The sequence below is a fragment of the Erythrolamprus reginae genome, chromosome 1 (assembly GCF_031021105.1).
Source record: "Erythrolamprus reginae isolate rEryReg1 chromosome 1, rEryReg1.hap1, whole genome shotgun sequence".
Lineage (NCBI taxonomy): Eukaryota > Metazoa > Chordata > Lepidosauria > Squamata > Dipsadidae > Erythrolamprus > Erythrolamprus reginae.
Genome location: NC_091950.1, coordinates 348,756,896 through 348,774,421, shown reverse-complemented (window position 1 = coordinate 348,774,421; position 17,526 = coordinate 348,756,896). Strand labels below are relative to the sequence as shown.

Here is a 17,526-nt window from a genome sequence, read left to right as displayed (position 1 = left end):
GGGAGAGTCATCAGTCACTTTTTCCAAAGCCACCATAACTTCAAATCATCGTTAAACTAACATTCCTAGATTGATCTGTATCATTATTATCCACAGAGGGCAATATATAAAAGTTGACCAATAGATGGCGCTCCAGTTCCATTTTTCCTTCACAAAGAAAGACCAACCTTAGCACTAAGGCCAGGCAACTGATTTTAGGATGTTGAAAAGCACTACTGCACTTTCTAATATGATTGGTCTTTGTTGTATTCCCATATGAAAAGGACGTTTATAATTAACAATATTAAATAATTTAAATACACGGTAACATTAAAGCTTCAAACTTAAAAAAACACCCTTGTTTTTTAATTTCTTATCACCTCTTAGAAAAAAAATTGTCATTTTTTTAAACAAAGTTCAAATGCGCAAATCCTGAGTTGCATAAATTCACGAAAAAGCACAGAAAATTGCAGGGGCTCTGAACAGCCAGGTTTGGGAATGATCTGCTTTATCGTTTGCACTATGCTGAAGAGTTTATGAGCTCATTCACCACTGCTCCCTGGAACCCCAGATCATGCATAATATTGGAGAAGAGACAAGGTGAGCCTTCTGCAGAAAGGGCGTATTCAGTTTGTGTACAAAACACTTCAATTTTCAAAGTAATCAGTACTTCATGGCCCTGAAGTTGTTGTCCAAACTACTTTAAAATGTGGAAATAGCCAAGGTCCACTTTCCATCACCCGTCTCCAAGTAATTAGCTGTTGAGCTTCCTGCCTAATTCTGAATGTCCACAAACCATGGATTTTTGAAGCTTGAACATGCAGCTGAAGAAAAAGAAGAGGGACTCCTTTTCCACAGAGTCATTTAATGAAGAGCGTTTGGGGGTGAAGAAGCCTCTTCAATGTCTTGCCTTCTGAGGGCAGAACAGATACTAATGACGTGTCAGCACACTCGACAAATTCACAGAAGCAGCTGAAAAGCTGGAAGGTGGATTGGGGACAATTCTCTTTTTGCCACAGATAGTAAAGCAAAACACATTGAGACAATGTAAATAATTCATCGCTGGCACCGGTAAAGTGTGTGTGTATGTGTATGTGTGTGAAGGGGGAGGCCTTATACCCAAGGAGAAGCCGGGCCATCTGGTCACTAAGAGAGAAGTCCTCTTCCAAGCCAGGAGGTATTAAGGCAACAGGTTCCCAAGAGCCAGGCAAGAAATGCTCCATGGTGATATAGCTCTACTGCTCTTCTGCCCAGAGATGTCCCACGGAATCTTCATTAGATTACATATTTGAGTGGGAAGGACAAGATGGCGCCTAAAGCCAGACCCAAGGAGAGAAAGAAGGCCATGATGGCTCCAGCAGTTTCTGCTTCATGAGACAGCACTTTCCTAGGAGGAAGAACGAAAGCGAGTCAGCACAACATCCAGCCGCCCAAAAACCAGTTGCTTTCCCTTTCTTTACAATTGTATCGGCAATTCTGTGTTAGCAAAAACTTCAGAAGAGAAGGATTTAGGGGTAGTGATTTCTTACAGTCTCAAAATGGGTGAACAGTGCAGTCAGGCGGTAGGAAAAGCAAGTAGAATGCTTGGCTGCATAGTTAGAGGTATAAGCAGGAAGAGGGAGATTGTGATCCCGCTATATAGAGCGCTGGTGAGACCACAGTTGGAATACTGTGTTCAGTTCTGGAGACCTCACCTACAAAAAGATTTTGACAAAATTGAACGGGTCCCAAGACGGGCTACAAAAATGGTGGAAGGTCTTAGACATAAAACTTATGAGGAAAGGCTTAATCTGTATAGTCTGGAGGACAGAAGGAAAAGGGGGGACATGATCGAAACATTTAAATATGTTAACGGGTTAAATAAGGTGCAGGAGGGAAGTGTTTTTAATAGGAAAGTGAACCCAAGAACAAGGGAACACAATCTAAGGTTAGTTGGGGGAAAGATCAGAAGCAACGTGAGAAAATATTATTTTACTGAAAGAGTAGTAGATGCTTGGAACAAACTTCCAGCAGACATGGTTGGTAAATCCACAGTAACTTAATTTAAACATGCCTGGGATAAACATATATCCATCCTAAGATAAAACACAGGAAATAGTATAAGGGCAGACTAGATGGACCATGAGGTCTTTTTCTGCCGTCAATCTTCTATGTTTCTATTCATTCATCTCAGGCCACACTTACTTGGGTCCAAAGCACATACAGAGGCTGGCCAGGTAACCATTGGAGATGGAGAATAACAGCATGAAGATGAGGAACCAGGCATCGTGAGCAAAGATGACAGGCAGGTTACAGCGGGGCTGCACATTACACAGCATGAAGAGGGGAATGAAAATCACACGGATAATCACCAGGAAGGGTAACAGACGGCTCTCTTTTCCAGGCTGTGGGAAGGGAAGAACAAGAACAATATATTATGATATCAACATTACTCATCACTGTGATAAAAAGAAGACTGGAAAATTATATCACAAACACAACTCCACAAAAATTTGTCCCTATTGCTTAAATGCCTTCTCTGCCCCAGTGTAACAAATACGTGCTATATTGACAATTCATTGCTGTAGATCAAATGTAGATTTCCCCAGTTCTGTAATTATTCATTTTGTTAAGTTCAAAACCCCCCACAATTCTTAATGTCTTGATGATAAGAGCTACAGCTAAGATTTTATCTTTAACAGATAATGATAAACCTAGGGTCATATTAATGCTTACCAAGAATAAGGCAATAACAGGGCATATTCATATTCTAACACCTAAACTGCATTGTCAAGAACAAAGCAACTCTTAACTAACTCTTAACCATTTTTTATGTGAGATATCCAGTATACATCAAATACTTTTTTCTTCTTCTTAGACTCCTTTAAAAATCATAGCTGATTATTTTCACAAGATTTAGAGCAGCTTTCCAATAACTACTCTGGATAGAACATTCAAGCTTTATATTCAGAGGACGTAGAAGTAACTATTTCCTTTTATCTCCCTATCTATCTATCTATCTATCTATCTATCTATCTATCTATCTATCTATCTATCTAATTAATTAATTAATTAATATGCCACCCAACTTCCGAGGGATTATCAAAAGATACCCTTGGCGGGGAATTTTCACTAACAACTTACAATTGCCTATTGGGAAAGATTTATCACTCAGCATTTAATTTATATACTTGACTTGAGCATTACAACTTGATCAATTACTACTTGATCCAAATCCCTGCAAGTATTGGAAACACTTGTAATCCTGCAAGTAAAGCCTCAAGATGTAGATGGGAAACACTGAGTTGCTTTGTTTGTTGGATTGACATGCCGCCCCTCTCCGAGGAAAACCTTTCACAATGAGAGGTAAAGGTTTTCTGAGTAAATTGGGCTTCTTGTAATATTATTACATGTAAGCAATGCAATTCTGAGGAAACCATTTCTAGGTATTTTTCATAACAGAAAAGCCAGTTTGGTTTACCTCAGATGGCTGGTTAGCAGTTTACTCAAATCAGGCATTTTTTTTACTTAATAAAACAGATTAAGTAATATTTATTTATTTATTTATTTATTTATTTATTTATTCATTGGATTTGTATGCCGCCCCTCTCTGTAGACTCGGGGCGGCTAACATCAGTAATAAAAAACAGCATGTAAATCCAATACTAAAACAACTAAAAAAAACCTTATTCTAAAACCAAACATACATACCAACAAACAAACCATGCTTAATTGTAAAGGCCTAGGGGGAAAGAATATCTCAGTTCCCCCATGCCTGACGGCAGAGGTGGGTTTTAAGGAGCTTTACGAAAGGCGAGGAGGGTAGGGGCAATTCTAATCTCCGGGGGAAGTTGGTTCCAGAGGGCCAGGGCCGCCACAGAGAAGGCTCTTCCCCTGGGCCCCGCCAAACGACATTGTTTTGTTGACGGGACCCGGAGAAGGCGGTCTCGTAGATACCCTGGTCCGGTGCCATGAAGATTCACAACCATTGAAAGAATAAGCTCCTAGGTCATAAAATGTCTTGAGTTGGTGGATGCAGGTAATCCATCCCTTATGATTGGTTGTTCAGCAACTGTTTGAAATTATGACGGATTCTATCAAATGTACTTACGATGTCTGCCTCTCCATCCATGGTCATGTGACCATATTAAAGATGCTTAGAAACAGCACTTAGAGCTGCTGACAATGTCCCATGGTAACATGAATGTAATTTGTGATGTTTTTGCCAAAAACTGATATTTACTTCCAGTTTTCAGCAAAAACGCCCCATTGCCGACAGTGGGTCCATTTAATGACCACCACACTTGATTTATGACCAAGTATTTGCTTACTAATGGCCCACAACAAAGATTGTGAAACCAGGTCCAGTCACCAGATGAAATGACCATTATGATTCATGACCGTAACGGGCAGGCCCCATTTCGATTGTATATCAAGGACTACCTGTAACGCATGTATCTGGTTTTTACCCCAACCGGAGATTGTGTGGAATTGTTTGGCAAGGACTTCACATGCTATATACTTTTTTTTTATCACAGTGATCGTAACTTTAAGAAACATCTAAACTAGGAGAGCAGAATCTAATATTTTAAAATTAGGGACATGCGTTCACTGATCTCCACACAATCAATACTCCTTTACTTTGATCTCAATCCTTTCATATTTCTAGTTTGGGAATATTTTTTCTATCTGGAGAGAGTTGGGTCTTGTGTTTACCTATGTGAAGAAAGGTTAAGAACAAATTGAGTTTTCTTATGCTGGGACAACAATAGAATTGGAAAGGAAACATCCTGTGGTTGGAGGCCATTAATTTGAATGCTTCTCCAGCTTTTATTATGCAATTACACGTGCATTAAGGAGAGAGGCTGTAGCATAATATATTCCCTATTATTTTGGCTTCTTTTTACACTGAATTCTTCCAGGGTGGGCATTCAAATGAGATCTATCACTTGAGTTCAAAGTACTGCAATCATTCCATCATCTCTTCCCATTTGCCGAGTCCGCAGAGAGGGGCGGCATACAAATCTAATAAATTATTATTATTATTATTATTATTATTATTATTATTATTATTATTATTAAGTCACTGCCCTGCAAGGCCTCAACCAGAATTTGACTTCGTTACATGGAGATTTTCTGATTTTAAAACCACATCACATTGAAAGTGATGAGAGTTGAAGTCTTTGATCAGAAAGGAAAACAAGATATATGGCCCATGCAGTTTGTTTGTATCAGGAACTAACAATAAGGGAAAAATAATAGTATTCAGAAAGAAAATATGATGAGGAATTTTTTTCTGACTAGGGACACAAAAGTGTATAGCTATTCTATTTATTCATATTTAACTATGATGTCATGGTTAAATTGTATTATTTTTTTCCAGCTAGATTTAGAAACTTGCCCAACTAACATGATATTATATTTAGGAAAGAATATTTTTAAAAGTTCTCCTATATTGCAATATTTTATTACTCTGTGAGTAATAATCTGAAAGTTCCCTTTGTACAAGGTTTCACTCTCTTTCTCAACTATGTTTACGTGAGAAGGGACGTTTGAAGAGTTTTTGCAAATGCTAATATTTATTGTATGGTATTTAGTTTATTAATCTGTTTTTACTGATTTACAACATTATATTTCATGAAGTACTTTTAGTACAGTATATAATTCAGATTATAAATCAGAAAACATTTTAGTTCTCTATACATTCATGGGCTTTGGTGGGCACCAGAGCTGGGTCTGCTAGCCAAAATACCACTGCTCACATCCTATAATCAGAGGCCTTATAGGAAGAGCTGTGCTGGCTGCTGGGTAGAGTTTAGACCAGGGAATTGGAGATTGTGGCTTTCTTGTCTTCTTTATTCATGATATGCTTCCTCCAGATCTACATCCTCCACAGCCACTCTCCTCTATATTTGAACCAAGATTACTGATTGAAAGGACAGCTGTTTCTTGTTTCTGGATCACTGTCAGGGACAAAACAATGAGCAATCATTCCACAAAACCAGTAATGAACCAATCGGAAGGGGAAAAATAATCCTTAAAAAACCCAGCTGTAAACAAATGGGATACTCTAAAAAAACAAGCCCTTTCATCAACTCTGGGAAGTAGACAGTGCAAACATTAGATGATTTCTCACTCAGAACTTTAGAGGACATGTTAGCCTGTCTCTTGTCCCTATCTAGATCCCATTCCAGCTCATTCTGTCAGAGAAAGCATTCCTGGCATGGTTACCATCAAGTTAATCTGCAGTTTAAACTTGAACATTAAATCTGAGCATCCTCTTCAGGATATGTCAGAACTGGAGCCCTTCATGAATTCAGACCCCCTGTTTCATCAATAGGCTGTTGGAAAAGGCTTTTATTTATTTATTTATTTATTTATTACTTAGATTTGTATGCCGCCCCTCTCCGAAGACTCGGGGCGGCTCACAACATGTAAAAACAAATCATAAGCAATCAGACAAATTTAAAATATTTAAATATTTAAAAAACCCCATATGCTAACAGTCACACACACAGACATACCATGCATAAATTAAACGTGCCCAGGGGGAGATGTTTCAGTTCCCCCATGCCTGACGGCAAAGGTGGGTCTTAAGGAGTTTACGGAAGGCAGGAAGAGTAGGGGTAGTTTTAATCTCCGGGGGGAGTTGGTTCCAGAGGGCCGGGGCCGCCACAGAGAAGGCTCTTCCCCTGGGGCCCGCCAACCGACATTGTTTAGTTGACGGGACCCGGAGAAGGCCCACTCTGTGGGACCTAATCGGTCGCTGGGATTCGTGCGGCAGGAGGCGGTCTCGGAGATATTCTGGTCCGATGCCATGAAGGGCTTTAAAGGTCATAACCAACACTTTGAATTGTGACCGGAAATTGATCGGCAACCAATGCAGACTGCGGAGTGATGGTGAAACATGGGCATACCTAGGTAGGCCCATGACTGCTCTCGCAGCTGCATTTTGCACGATCTGAAGTTTCCGAACACTTTTCAAAGGTAGCCCCATGTAGAGAGCATTACAGTAGTCGAACCTCGAGGTGATGAGGGCATGAGTGACTGTGAGCAATGAGTCCCGGTCCAGATAGGGCCGCAACTGGTGCACCAGGCGAACCTGGGCAAACGCCCCCCTCGCCACAGCTGAGAGATGTTGTTCTAATGTGAGCTGTGGATCGAGGAGGACGCCCAAGTTGCGGACCCTCTCTGAGGGGGTCAATAATTCCCCCCCCAGGGTGATGGACGGACAGATGGGATTGTCCTTGGGAGGCAGAACCCACAGCCACTCCGTCTTATCCGGGTTGAGCTTGAGTCTGTTGACACCCATCCAGGCCCCAACAGCCTCCAGGCACCGGCACATCACTTCCACCGCTTCGTTGACTGGGCATGGGGTGGAGATGTAAAGCTGGGTATCATCCGCATATTGATGATACCTCACCCCATGTCCTTGGATGATCTCGCCCAGCGGTTTCATGTAGATGTTGAATAGCAGGGGGGAGAGGACCGACCCCTGAGGCACCCCACAAGGGAGAAACCTAGGAGTCGACCTCTGGCCCCCCACTAACACCGACTGCGACCGGCCAGAGAGGTAGGAGGAGAACCACTGAAGGACAGTGCCTCCCACTCCCAACCCCCCCAGCCGGTGCAGAAGGATACCATGGTCGATGGTATCGAAAGCCGCTGAGAGGTCAAGGAGCACCAGGACAGAGGATAAACCCCTGTCCCGGGCCCGCCAGAGATCATCCATCAATGCGACCAAAGCGGTTTCCGTGCTGTAACCGGCCCTGAAACCCGACTGCCGGGGACCTAGATAATCGGCTTCTTCCAAGGACCGCTGGAGCTGGAGTGCCACCACCTTCTCGACAACCTTCCCCATAAAGGGAAGGTTGGAGACTGGACGATAGTTGTTAAGTACGGCTGGGTCCAGGGAGGGCTTCTTGAGGAGGGGGCGCACAAGCGCTTCTTTATAGAGTGATGGAAAAACTCCCCTCCCCAAGGAAGCGTTGGTAATCTCCTGGGCCCAGCTCCGTGTCACCTCCCTGCTGGCCGAAACCAACCAGGAGGGACACGGATCCAGTAAACAGGTGGCGGAACTCACAGCTCCAATGGCCTTGTCCACTTCATCAGGTGTCACCAGATCAAACTCTTCCCAGACAGGTGGACAAGTACGTGCCCCAGTCACCTCGACTGACTCGTTGTCAGTCGACTCTGTTTTACAATTGGAGTCGAGGTCGGCCCGAATCCGAGCGACTTTATCAGCGAAAAACGTGTTAAAGTCCTCGGCACTACTCTGCAAGGGCTCCCCAACTCCCCCCTGATTAAGAAGGGAGCGGGTCACCCTAAACAGAGCGGCCGGGCGGGATTCCGCTGATGCAATCAAAGCGGCATGGTACGCGCATCTTGCCGCCTTGAGCGCCACTTTGTAAGTCTTAATAAAAGCTCTTACAAGTGTTCGATCAGATTCAGACCTACTCTTCCTCCATCGCTTCTCTAGACGTCTCTTCTGGCGTTTCAACTCCCGGAGCTCCTCGTTGAACCATGGAGCTCTATGGGGTCTAGCGCCACGGAGAGGTCGCAAAGGCGCAATCCGGTCAAGAGCCTCTGCTGCAGCCTCGTTCCAGGCTTTCGCAAGAGACTCTGCCGAACTGTGGACAAGTGCCTCTGGAATAACCCCAAGCGCCGTCTGAAAGCCCTCTGGGTCCATCAGGCGTCTGGGGCGGAACATCTTAATTGGTTCCGCCTCCCTGCGGGGAAGGATTGGAGCCAGGAAGTCAAGCCGTAGTAGAAAATGGTCTGACCATGACAAAGGCACTGCTTCTAAGCCCCTTAGTCTCAGACCATTACTCAATTGCTCGGAAAGGAATACCATGTCGGGTGCGTGCCCCCTTTCATGAGTCGGACCCTGTACTACTTGAGTCAGGTCCATGGCTGTCATGGTGGCCATGAACTCCTGTGCCAGCCCAGAGGTTTCGCCGAGTGACGGCAGGTTGAAGTCCCCCAAGACAATAAGTCTTGGGAACTCCACCGCCAACCCGGCTACCTCCTCGAGTAGCACAGGCAGGGCTTTTGACACGCAGCTGGGAGGCAGGTACGTGAGAAATAAGCCCACCTGAACCCCTAAGTCCAACTTCATCAAGAGTGACTCGCAACCCGCAATTTCCGGAGCAATGAGTCCACGTAGGCAAAGGCTCTCCCTGGCTATAATAGCCACTCCTCCCCCCCTTCCCTGGGGTCGAGGTTGATGCCATATCTGAAACCCAGCTGGGCAGATTTCAGAGAGAGGAACACCTCCCTCTGGGCCCAGCCAGGTTTCAGTAATACATGCCAGGTCGGCCTCCTCATCCAGGATCAGATCCCGGATGAGGAGAGCTTTATTTACCACCGACCTGGCATTAAGCAGCAGCAACCTGAGCCCAGGGCCAGAGTTACACTCATCACCAGTACCCAAGATTGGGCTCACGGAGCCAGAACAAGGGATCGTTATTAAGCAACGGTCCCTCGTTCCCCTGGAACGGCTAACTGATACTGATAAAACATGGGATTTAAGTTTAAAATTTGAAGTTTCAGGTAAAAGTTCTTGTTTTACCTGAAGCCTTAGAAACTTATAACCAGTTAAAACTGTTAAAAACTGTTAAAAACTGCTATGAGCCGGGGTGGCACAGCAAGTAGAGTGCTGTACTGCAGGCCACTGAAGCTGACTGTAGATCTGAAGGTCAGCAGTTCAAATCTTATCACCGGCTCAAGGTTGACTCAGCCTTCCATCCTTCTGAGGTGGGTAAAATGAGGACCCGGATTGTGGGGGCAATATGCTGGCTCTGTTAAAAAATGCTAATGCTAACATGTTGTAAGCTGCCCTGAGTCTAAGGAGAAGGGCGGCATAAAAATTGAATAAATAAATAAATGAATCTCTAGGATCACAAAAGTATAAATTTAACATCTTTTGAAATAGTGGAGTTATAGAAGAATGGAGTTGATCTTATGGGGCTAGATTCAGGCTGAAGGTAGTTTTTTACTTTTTATGAATAGAGAATTTATGTCAACCTCATCGTTTCATGCAAGATTGTAAATTAAGTTTATACGTTTTATTTTAAATCAGCTACCTCAACCATACACATTTGCTCACTAAACAAGAAATGTTTTGCCGTGTTCTGTAACATACCATTTGGCTTTCTTACTAGGGTCATTTATCAAGTCAAATGGCATCTTTCTGTAGGTGCAAATCAAAGTATGCCTTATATATGTTTAGAATCCTGGACATAAACTGTTCCAACTCCTGCCATCAAAACATCACTATATAGAGTACCGCACACCAAGACAACTAGACACAAGAACAGTTTTTCCCCCCAAACGCAATCATTCTGCTAAACAATTAATTCCCTCAACACTGTAAAACTATTTACTAAGTCTGCACTACTATTACTACTAATTTTTTCTCATCATTCCTATCACCCATCTCCTCCCACTTATGACTAGGTGACTGTAACTTGTTGCATGTATCCTTAAGATTTTTATTAATATTGTTTCCTGATTGCTTATTTGACCCCTATGACAATAATTTAGCTCATGATTCTTGACAAATGTATCTTTTCTTTTATGTATACTGAGAGATATGCACCAAAGAAAAATTCCTTGGGTGTTTAATCATACTTGGCCAGTAATTAATTCTATTCTATTCTGTTATCTGAAGCCTAATTGCTTAAATGGAGAAGAAATAAAATGAGTCTTATCATCTCACTGAAACGTCCCAACTTAATCCCTGGATAGTTCAGTGGATTTGCAGCTGGCTGAAGCGTAGACATCAGAGAGTTGTTGTTAATGGCGAGTACTCTGAGCAGAGACAGGTTACAAGCCGTGTGCCACAAGGGTCTGTTCTGGGTCCTATTATTTTTAATATGTTTGTGAGTGACATAGGGGAAGGTTTGGTAGGGAAGGTTTGCCTATTTGCCGATGACTCTAAAGTGTGCAATAGGGTTGATATTCCTGGAGGCGTCTGTAATAGGGTAAATGATTTAGCTTTACTAGATAAATGTTCAAAGCAATAGAAACTGCAGTTTAATGTCTCCAAATGTAAAATAATGCACTTGGGGAAAAGGAATCCTCAATCTGAGTATTGTATTGGCAGTTCTGTGTTAGCAAAAACTTCAGAAGAGAAGGATTTATGGGTAGTGATTTCTGACAGTCTCAAAATGGATGAGCAGTGTGGTCGGGCGGTAGGAAAAGCAAATAGGATGCTTGGTTGCATAGCTAGAGGTATAACAAGCAGGAAGAGGGAGATTGCGATCCCGCTATATAGAGCGTTGGTGAGACCACATTTGGAATACTGTGTTCAGATCTGGAGACCTCACCTACAAAAAGACATTGACAAAATTGAACGGGTCCAAAGACGGGCTACAAGAACGGTGGAAGGTCATAAAACGTATCAGGAAAGAATTAATGAACTCAATCTGTATAGTCTGGAGGACATAAGGGAAAGAGGGGACCTGATCGAAACATTTAAATATGTTAAAGGGTTAAACAAGGTTCAGGAGGGAAGTGTTTTTAATAGGAAAGTGAACACAAGAACAAGGGGACACAATCTGAAGTTAGTTGGGGGAAAGATCAAAAGCAACATGAGAAAATATTATTTTACTGAAAGAGTAGTAGATCCTTGGAACAAACTTCCAGTAGACGTGATTGGTAAATCCAAAGTAACTGAATTTAAACATGCCTGGGATAAACATATATCCATCCTAAGAAAAAATACAGGAAATAGTATAAGGGCAGACTAGATGGACTATGAAGTCTTTTTCTGCCGTCAGCCTTCTATGTTTCCATGTTTCTAACTTCTCCCCCCCCCATCCCCATAAAAAGAAAAAAGAAGGTTCTCCAAGAAAACAGAGTACCATAGCCAAACCTATCCCAAATTGTTAGTTCCAATTTTACTCAGAAATTTTCACTGACAGGGGCTATGAGTCTCGAGGCGCTCTGAGGTTTTGCTTGGTTGCAAAAATAGCCCTATTCCCCTTGGAGCCGGATAATCAGGGACTCATTTTAGATGTTAAAGTGGATGAATCTCCCCTTCCTTTCCTATGTGTGCTGTGGCAGACATACAAAATAAGGCTTTTTGCCCGGGAGAGAAAACAGCAGGAAGACGTGCCAGACCAAGGAAGGGAAGGATCTGTACAGCTCATCAGCCTCAAACCACCCACCCGTCATCTCTGTGGAGTCAAACTTTCCACAAAGAATATTTGGTAAACATATTTCCTGCACACCCACCCATTTTCCCTCACTGGGATAAGCCTGAGAGGCTGGACAGGAGGGAAAACAGCCAACGTAACCTATCCCAATACAAAAGGTGAAACTGGAACTGGGAGGGGTTTCCTGCTGAGGTTTGCTGATTTTGAGTTGCCCTATTGCTGTGCCCTGCAACCTTAATCAATCTTAATCAAGCAATCCTACTACTATTATCCTGAAGCTATTGGCCTGAAAGGTAAGGGCTGGCATAACGTTCAAATGCTGAGGGGAAGTGATAGTGGGGAAATATATTTCTCCCAGCTGCCATGAGAAAGGTCTTCAGCTCCTTTATACTCATTCAAGATCTTGAGTGGTGCTGTAATATTTCTTTTTCAGCCCTTCAATCATATACCAAATGGACTGCAAACTGTAAATAGTGAGTGCGGGATTACTGACTGGACAACTTAAAGTGCCCTCACTGAATAGGTGGACGCTTTCTGCCTCATGAATCCCAGCAACCGGTCAGGTCCCACAGAGTTGGCCTTCTCCAGGTCCCGTCAACTAGTCAATGTCGCTTGGCGGGGCTTAGGGGAACAGCCTTCTCTGTGGGGGCCCCGGCCCTGTGGAATCAGTTCCCCCCAGAGATTTATACTGCCCTCACCCTCCTCGTCTTCCACAAGAGTCTGGAGACTCATCTATCATGCCAGGCTTGGGGCAATTAGAACTCAGCCCCTTGGTTGACGAATGTTTGTATGGCTGTTGTTTGAATGGATATGACTGATTTTAACACAACTGGGGATTTTAGATTTATTTATTTATTTTATTTATTTATTCTGTTTTTATGCCGCCTTTCTCCTTAGATTCAGGGCGGCTCACAACATGTTAGCAATAGCACTGTTTAACAGAGCCAGCCTATTGCCCCCACAATCTGGGTCCTCATTTTACCCACCTCGGTAGGATGGAAGGCTGAGTCAACCTTGAGCCGGTGATGAGATTTGAACCGCTGACCTACAGATCTACAGTCAGCTTCAGTGGTCTGCAGTACAGCACTCTACCTTAATTTAATTTAATTGGATTTAACTATTGTATTTGTTGTTTTTATATGTTGTAAGCTGTCCCGAGTCCTTGGAGAGGGGCGGCATATAAATCCAATATATAAATAAAATAAATAGATGAAAGAAAAAACAGGCCATATTATTTTGACGAAGCAAACTAGGGTGTCATCCCTATATTTTTCTTTCATTCTTCCATTGTTACCCATGTGACTAGTTAATTAGATTACCAGATTTACTTTTTTCCATTAATCATTTTTCTTCACTGCCTGGTTCAAATATTTTCCTTCTTAGGCTCCTTTTCCAATGATTTGTCAGCTTACGACTTCTCTCCACAGTTAGGGTGACTTTTTGTGGCACCTTTACTGTAGAAAAATTACCCGTGTGATATTCACACATTATTCAGATTTTTTTATTTAATAGTAGGCAACTTGGAAATCTGTCTCCTGCCTCTTCTTACTTTTTGCTGCTGTGTTACAGTATGAGTATATAATGGCCATTAGCATTTGTTATCCAAAGATAAGCTCAGAATATTTTAGCATCTTTATTTATGGAGCTTCTATGCTATTGCCAGATCAGTCTCCTTTTCTTTATAATAACAGCAGTAACACTTAGACTTATACAGTGGTCCCTCGGTTTTCGCGGGTTCGAACTTCGCAAAACGGCTATACCACGGGTTTTTCAAAAATATTAATTAAAAAATACTTTGTGGGTTTCCCCCCCCCTATACCACAGTTTTTCCCGCCCGATGACATCATACGTCATCGCCAAACTTTCGTCCGCCTTTAATAAATATATTTTAAAGTAAACTTTAATAAATAAACATGGTGAGTAATAATCTAAATGGTTGCTAAGGGAATGAGAAATTGCAGTTTAGGGGTTTAAAGTGTTAAGGGAAGGCTTGTGATACTGTTCATAGCCAAAAATAGCGTATTTACTTCTGCATCTCTACTTCGTGGAAATTTGACTTTCGCGGGTGGTCTCGGAACGCATCCCCCGCAAAAATCGAGGGAACACTGTGTACTGCTTCAGCTCTATACAGCCCTCTCAAAGCAGTTTACAGAGTCAGCATATTTCCCCCAACAATCTGGGTCCTCGTTTTACCCACTTCGGAAGGATGGAAGCCTGAGTCAATTTTGAACCTGGTGAGTTCAATTTACCAAATTGCAGGCAGCCGGCAGGCAGCAGAAGTAGCCTGCAGTACTGCATTCTAACCACTGCGCCACCGCGTCTCTTTAAACCACATATACTGTATAAGTAATAAGCAGCATTAAGCAACTTAGCCAAGCTTCTCTGAAATGGCTTCAGCTTAATCAGTGTGTAATATGTTTCCTTCTTCAATGTATATAGTTGTGACATCAACTGTGGAAAAACTGAACCAAAAATATCAGATCCTTCTGAATTTTTTTCCTCGGAAGTGTTTCACAAAAGTACCTTTTTTCTTGTTCCTAGCTCAGAAGACACATATGAACTTTAAGAAGGGTGGATTAACGGAGTACCATAAATGCCTGGTTTCCCTATACTCACCCAAACACAGACGGCTGTGAGGCTCCTTCCTGCCCAGTCAAAGATGTTAAACATCAGGAAACAAGCAACTGCGCTGAAATAGGTAACTGAAGAGAGAGCAATAAAGAAGTGTGGTCAGTTTTTAGACAAGAACTCTGTCTGCTGCAGTGTCTCATGGGGCAATATTGAGATGACTTTAGCTAGGCACATAGTACATAGTCCTCTTTTCCATCTTTCTCAAACAGATAATAATATCAACAGCACAGGGATTTTTACTACCGTGTTTCCCCGATAGTAAGACCCCCCCGATTGTAAGACATACGGGGGGTTTCAGGGGGGTCGGCTAATATAAGCCATACCCCGAAAGTAAGACATATGTCTTACTTTCGGGGAAACATGGTACTAAAAGTGAGGGAGCTGTGCGCGGTGGCGCGCTGCGCCCAGAGCTTGGGCCACCCGGCGGGCGAGGCGGCGGCCCTGGCCAAAGCGGCGCGGCTCTGGCTGCGGCACGAGCGGGAGCTCCGACTGCGCTTCCTGTGCAAGCCCAACGCCGACAAAGAGACGTCCAAAGGCGGACCCTTGAAGCTCAGCGACATCGGCGCCGAGGACAAGTTCAGCTTCAAGCCTTACTCGAAACCCGGCGCGGATAAGGAGGACTCCTCGGCCAGCGGAGGAAGCGCGGCGGCGGCGGCAGGCTCTGGAGGGAGCTCGGGCGGTGGCCGCTCCGCTGCTTCGGCCAGGGCCGCCGCCTCGCCCGCCGGGTGGCCCAAGCTGGCGGTGGCGCGCTGCGCCCAGAGCTTGGGCCACCCGGCGGGCGAGGCGGTAGCCCTGGCCGAAGCGGCGGAGCGGCCACCGCCCGAGCTCCCTCCAGAGCCTGCCGCCGCGCTTCCTCCGCTGGCCGAGGAGTCCTCCTTATCCGCGCCGGGTTTCGAGTAAGGCTTGAAGCTGAACTTGTCCTCGGCGCCGATGTCGCTGAGCTTCAAGGGTCCGCCTTTGGACGTCTCTTTGTCGGCGTTGGGCTTGCACAGGAAGCGCAGTCGGAGCTCCCGCTCGTGCCACAGCCAGAGCCGCGCCGCTTCGGCCAGGGCCGCCGCCTCGCCCGCCGAGGACAAGTGCAGCTTCAAGCCTTACTCGAAACCCGGCGCGGATAAGGAGGACTCCTCGGCTGGCGGAGGAAGCGCAGCGGCGGCGGCAGGCTCCGGAGGGAGCTCGAGGCGAAGGGTGCGCGGGGATCTGCTGGAAAGGAGGCGGGCGAAGGAGGGCGCAGCTCCGGCCGCTCGCCTCGCCCGCCCACCCGGCGTCTCTGAAGCTTACCGGCCGGGACAGGCAACATGGCGGGAGCAGCGGGAGCAGCAGGAACAGCAACAAGCAGCGAAGCAGCCCGGTGAAGGCTTCTCCTGCCGAAAGGCGCCCGCCAGAGACCGGTAAGCTTCGGAGACGCCGGGTGGGCGGGCGAGGCGAGTGGCCGGAGCTGCGCCCCCCTTCGCCCGCCTCCTTTCCGGCAGCTCCGGACGGGGCGGGCAGGCGGGGATGCGGATGTGTCTCCGTGTGTTTGTGTGTGGGGGGGAGGGTGCTACTACTTTTTACTGGACACGGGTGTTGCGGGTTCGGGTAGGTGGGTTGGCCAGGTGTGTCTTATTTTTTCCAATATAAGACATACCCCGAAAGTAAGACATAGGGGGGCTTTTGGGGGTAAAAAGAAAGTAAGACACTGTCTTACTATCGGGGAAACACGGTAAGTCATTAATGAAGCACTTGTGAATCTATTTCTCTAAGTAAACATAGCAGAATCCTGAAATCTGAGTTTGCACTTTAAGTCTGATGAAGGAGAAGACTCTGAGGTCAGACATGAAACAAACAGCACCTTACATACAGATCTGGCTACTCAAACAATTCCTTTTAAACTTTCCTTTTTGTTTGATCTATTCTAGAAAGGCCAGCTTCAAAACCTGCTCTGTTTTCAAAAGGAAGTGCGATCCCATTGTCAACAATGTTTTTTTTCCCCAATAGCTTTATACCAATCTTAATTTTGGTTAAATTAAAATTTAATTTTAATTAATTTTAATTTTAATTAAAATTTTAATAATTTTTAAGATTAGAACCCAAAATTTTAACAGACTGTCTACTATTTATTTATTCATTCATTCATTCGACTTCTATGCCGCCCAATCCTGTAGGATGAAGGGCAGCTTACAACAATATAAATATAATACAGAATAAAAAGAAGACAAATATCAATAATAAACTATAAAAAAAACAATTATAACACCCATATACTAAAACTATAAACCCCCGTTATGAAACCCATAAATCCACTCTATCAGACAACATACATACCAAACAAACATGACTCAGATGTGCCAGATGTTAAAATTCATGGCCCCCAGGCCTGCCGGTAGAGCCTAGGCCTTGACAGCCTTTTGGAAGGCCAATAGAGTGGGAGCAGTACAGACATTGGGAGGGAGTTGGTTCCATAGAGCCAGAGCGGCTACAAAGAAGGCCCTCCCCTGTGGTCCCGGCAACCTACATTGCTTAGACGACAGGATCCGGAGAAGGCCGACTCTGTGCGATCTTATTGGTCTCTAGGAGTTATGTGGCAGGAGACTGTCCTGTACATTGACTGTTGATCTCACCCATTCCTAAGAGGTCTGTAACAGGCGTGCATAAGCACACCAGCATGCCAATCGTCCCTATCCTAATGTTTCCTTTTATTCGTATTCATTTCATATATTCAAATTATGTTTATACTTATATATATATTATCGAATAAGTGCTTGACAAAATAAACAAACAAATAAAATAATTCTTCTTC

General features: G+C 44.2%; 1 protein-coding gene across 4 annotated transcripts in view; it reads right to left on the bottom strand.

Moving 5' to 3' along the window:
- Nucleotides 1–316: 316 nt before the first annotated feature.
- SLC29A1 (solute carrier family 29 member 1 (Augustine blood group)) overlaps nucleotides 317–17,526 on the bottom strand; it is a 115,710-nt gene continuing 98,500 nt past the window's right edge. For all 4 annotated transcript variants that reach the window (XM_070734228.1, XM_070734227.1, XM_070734225.1 and 1 more), the window contains 3 exons: nucleotides 14,736–14,821; nucleotides 2,164–2,363; nucleotides 317–1,366 (listed from right to left, as the gene is read on the bottom strand). In XM_070734228.1, coding sequence (XP_070590329.1) covers nucleotides 1,255–1,366; nucleotides 2,164–2,363; nucleotides 14,736–14,821 — 398 coding nt within the window. In that variant the 3' untranslated portion in view covers nucleotides 317–1,254. The remainder of the gene's footprint in view (nucleotides 1,367–2,163; nucleotides 2,364–14,735; nucleotides 14,822–17,526) is intronic.